Source organism: Nansenia antarctica, assembly GCF_963989245.1.
Source record: "Nansenia antarctica genome assembly, chromosome: 1".
NCBI classification, from domain to species: Eukaryota; Metazoa; Chordata; class Actinopteri; order Argentiniformes; family Microstomatidae; genus Nansenia; species Nansenia antarctica.
In genome coordinates this window covers 104106049-104108548 of record NC_137674.1, presented here as the reverse complement: position 1 = coordinate 104108548, position 2500 = coordinate 104106049, and the positions used below count along the sequence as shown (strand labels likewise).

Below are 2500 nucleotides of genomic sequence, written 5' to 3'. Positions count from 1 at the left end.
TCATCATCATCATCATCATCATCATCATCATCATCGTCATCATCATCCTTGGGCATGCCATGTTTGGCCATTGATACATCCATTTAGGATATTTAATAATATCAATCACTTCTGAATGAAACACAGGGGGCCAGAAAGACACAGAGGGACTCTTACTATGCGCAGGTCTTTGCAGTAGAGTTTGGTGAACCATGTGTTGTACGCCATGGATGCCACAATCACTGCAAGATCCCTACAGTGAAGACAAACACAGACTCTATAGTCATTTATCCATTTGACGAGTAAATGCATTCATGTGTGTACTTTCTTGGTCTTTTGTACTCTACTCTCTGTCTCTCTCTCTCTCTCTCTCTCTCTCTCTCTCTCTCTCTCTCTCTCTCTCTCTCCCTCTCCCACTCACCTGCTCTCCAAGTGGCTGAAGTCCAGGAGATTAAACTCCCTGTTGTCTTGGGAGTGATAGATGGTGTCCACATCCTAGGAATCAAGATTACCCATGAGTCTACCTCCTGTCCTGCCATCCAGAGAGCACTCAAATGCTCACTCAGGCAGACACACAATCACACATGCATGCATGGACGTGAGGACATACTCGCTCACTCACATATTCTCACACACACACACACACACACACACACACACAGTCACGCATACACACTCACACACACACACACACACAGTCACGCATACCCAGACACACACACACACACACACACACTCACACACACACACTCACACACACACACACACACACACACACACTCACACACACACACACACGCACACACTCACACACACACACGCACACACGCACACACTCACACACACACACACACACACACACACACACACACACACACAGCTCCCCATAGCTCTTACCCACTGCACCTCCTCCTTGCAGCTGATACCATTATAGTCACACAGCGCAGCATAGGTCTCGGAAAAGCCTCCTGAGACAAACAGACAGAGAAGAAGAAAAAAGAGAATAGAGAGAAAAAAGTGGATGAAGAGAAAAATAGAGTAGATATAGAAGAACGGATGGTTATTCAGTGAGACTGAGCAAGGGAGAAAAATACAGCCCTAACAAGCAAAGAAGCCAGAATCCATTTACATTGTCTGTGTGAGATGTGAACCTGAATATGTGTGTAATGCATTCTTCTTCCTCTCTAATGAGGGTCTGTCTGCTCAATCTGTCTGCTTGCAAACTCACTCAACAATTTCCTGTCTGTGTATCTTTTTTCTGGATCTGTCTCTTTTGTATAGTTTCTGTGTGTGTGTGTGTGTGTGTGTGTGTGTGTGTGTGTGTGTGTGTGTGTGTGTGTGCACCTGTCTGTCAGTATATCTCTCTATTTGACTGTGTGTCTGTCTGTCTGTCAGTATATCTCTCTCTATTACACTGTCTGTCTGTCTAACTGTCTGTCAGTATATCTCTCTCTATTAGACTGTCTGTCAGTCTGTCTGTCTGTCAGTATCTCTCTCTCTCTATTAGACTGTGTGTCTGTATGTCTGTCAGTATATCTCTCTCTATTACACTGTCTGTCTGTCTGTCTGTCAGTATATCTCTCTATTTGACTGTGTGTCTGTCTGTCTGTCAGTATATCTCTCTCTATTACACTGTCTGTCTGTCAGTCTGTCTGTCAGTATATCTCTCTCTATTAGACTGTCTGTCTGTCAGTCTGTCTGTCTGTCTGTCTGTCTATCTGTCAGTATATCTCTCTCTATTAGACTGTCTGTCTGTCAGTCTGTCTGTCAGTATATCTCTCTCTATTACACTGTCTGTCTGTCTGTCTGTCAGTCTGTCTGTCAGTATATCTCTCTCTATTAGACTGTCTGTCTGTCAGTCTGTCTGTCTGTCAGTATCTCTCTCTCTATTAGACTGTCTGTCTGTCTGTCTGTCAGCCTGTCTGTCTGTCAGTCTGTCTGTCTGTCAGTATATCTCTCTCTATTAGACTGTCTGTCTGTCAGTCTGTCTGTCTGTCAGTATATCTCTCTCTATTAGACTGTCTGTCTGTCTGTCTGTCAGCCTGTCTGTCTGTCAGTATCTCTCTCTCTATTTGTCTGTGTGTCTGTGTGTCTGTGTGTCTCTGTGTGTCTGTGTGTCTGTGTGTCTGTCTGTCTGTGTGTCTGCGTGTGTGTGTGTGTCCCTTACCACAGGCCCTCTGGGCTTCCACAGAGGTTTCTGAGCTGGGGGAATATTTCCTGCTTCCCTCAGAAAGGTCACTGTCTGAGTGACAGATAGAGGGACTAGGAGAGAAGGGGACAAAGGCAGATTAATTAAAAGAGATCTCTCTTTTTTTAAACGTGTTAAACTTATTTCACATGTTGACTGCTAAAGAGGTCATTGTGTCTGATGTAAGCTGCATGGGCGGTTGTCTGTAGGTTGTCCATGAATGAAGACACTTACGCAAACACAGAATTGTTGAATATTCTGGAAAGGGCAAAGTTCACGTGGCTGACCACATGATTGAGGTGGTCATGTGACTGAAGCCTCACCGAATAAGTG

The 2500-nt window shown here is 44.6% G+C and overlaps 1 protein-coding gene across 1 annotated transcript in view; it reads right to left on the bottom strand.

Moving 5' to 3' along the window:
- LOC308175953 (capping protein, Arp2/3 and myosin-I linker protein 3-like) overlaps positions 1 to 2500 on the bottom strand; it is a gene marked incomplete at its 5' end in the record, with an annotated part of 47041 nt that overhangs the window by 34486 nt on the left and 10055 nt on the right. The window contains 5 exon segments of the mRNA XM_080550529.1: positions 157 to 232; positions 401 to 474; positions 877 to 947; positions 2147 to 2241; positions 2402 to 2500. The exon segment at positions 2402 to 2500 is cut by the window's right edge and continues 23 nt beyond it. Of these exon segments, the coding sequence (XP_080406655.1) occupies positions 157 to 232; positions 401 to 474; positions 877 to 947; positions 2147 to 2241; positions 2402 to 2500 (415 nt within the window).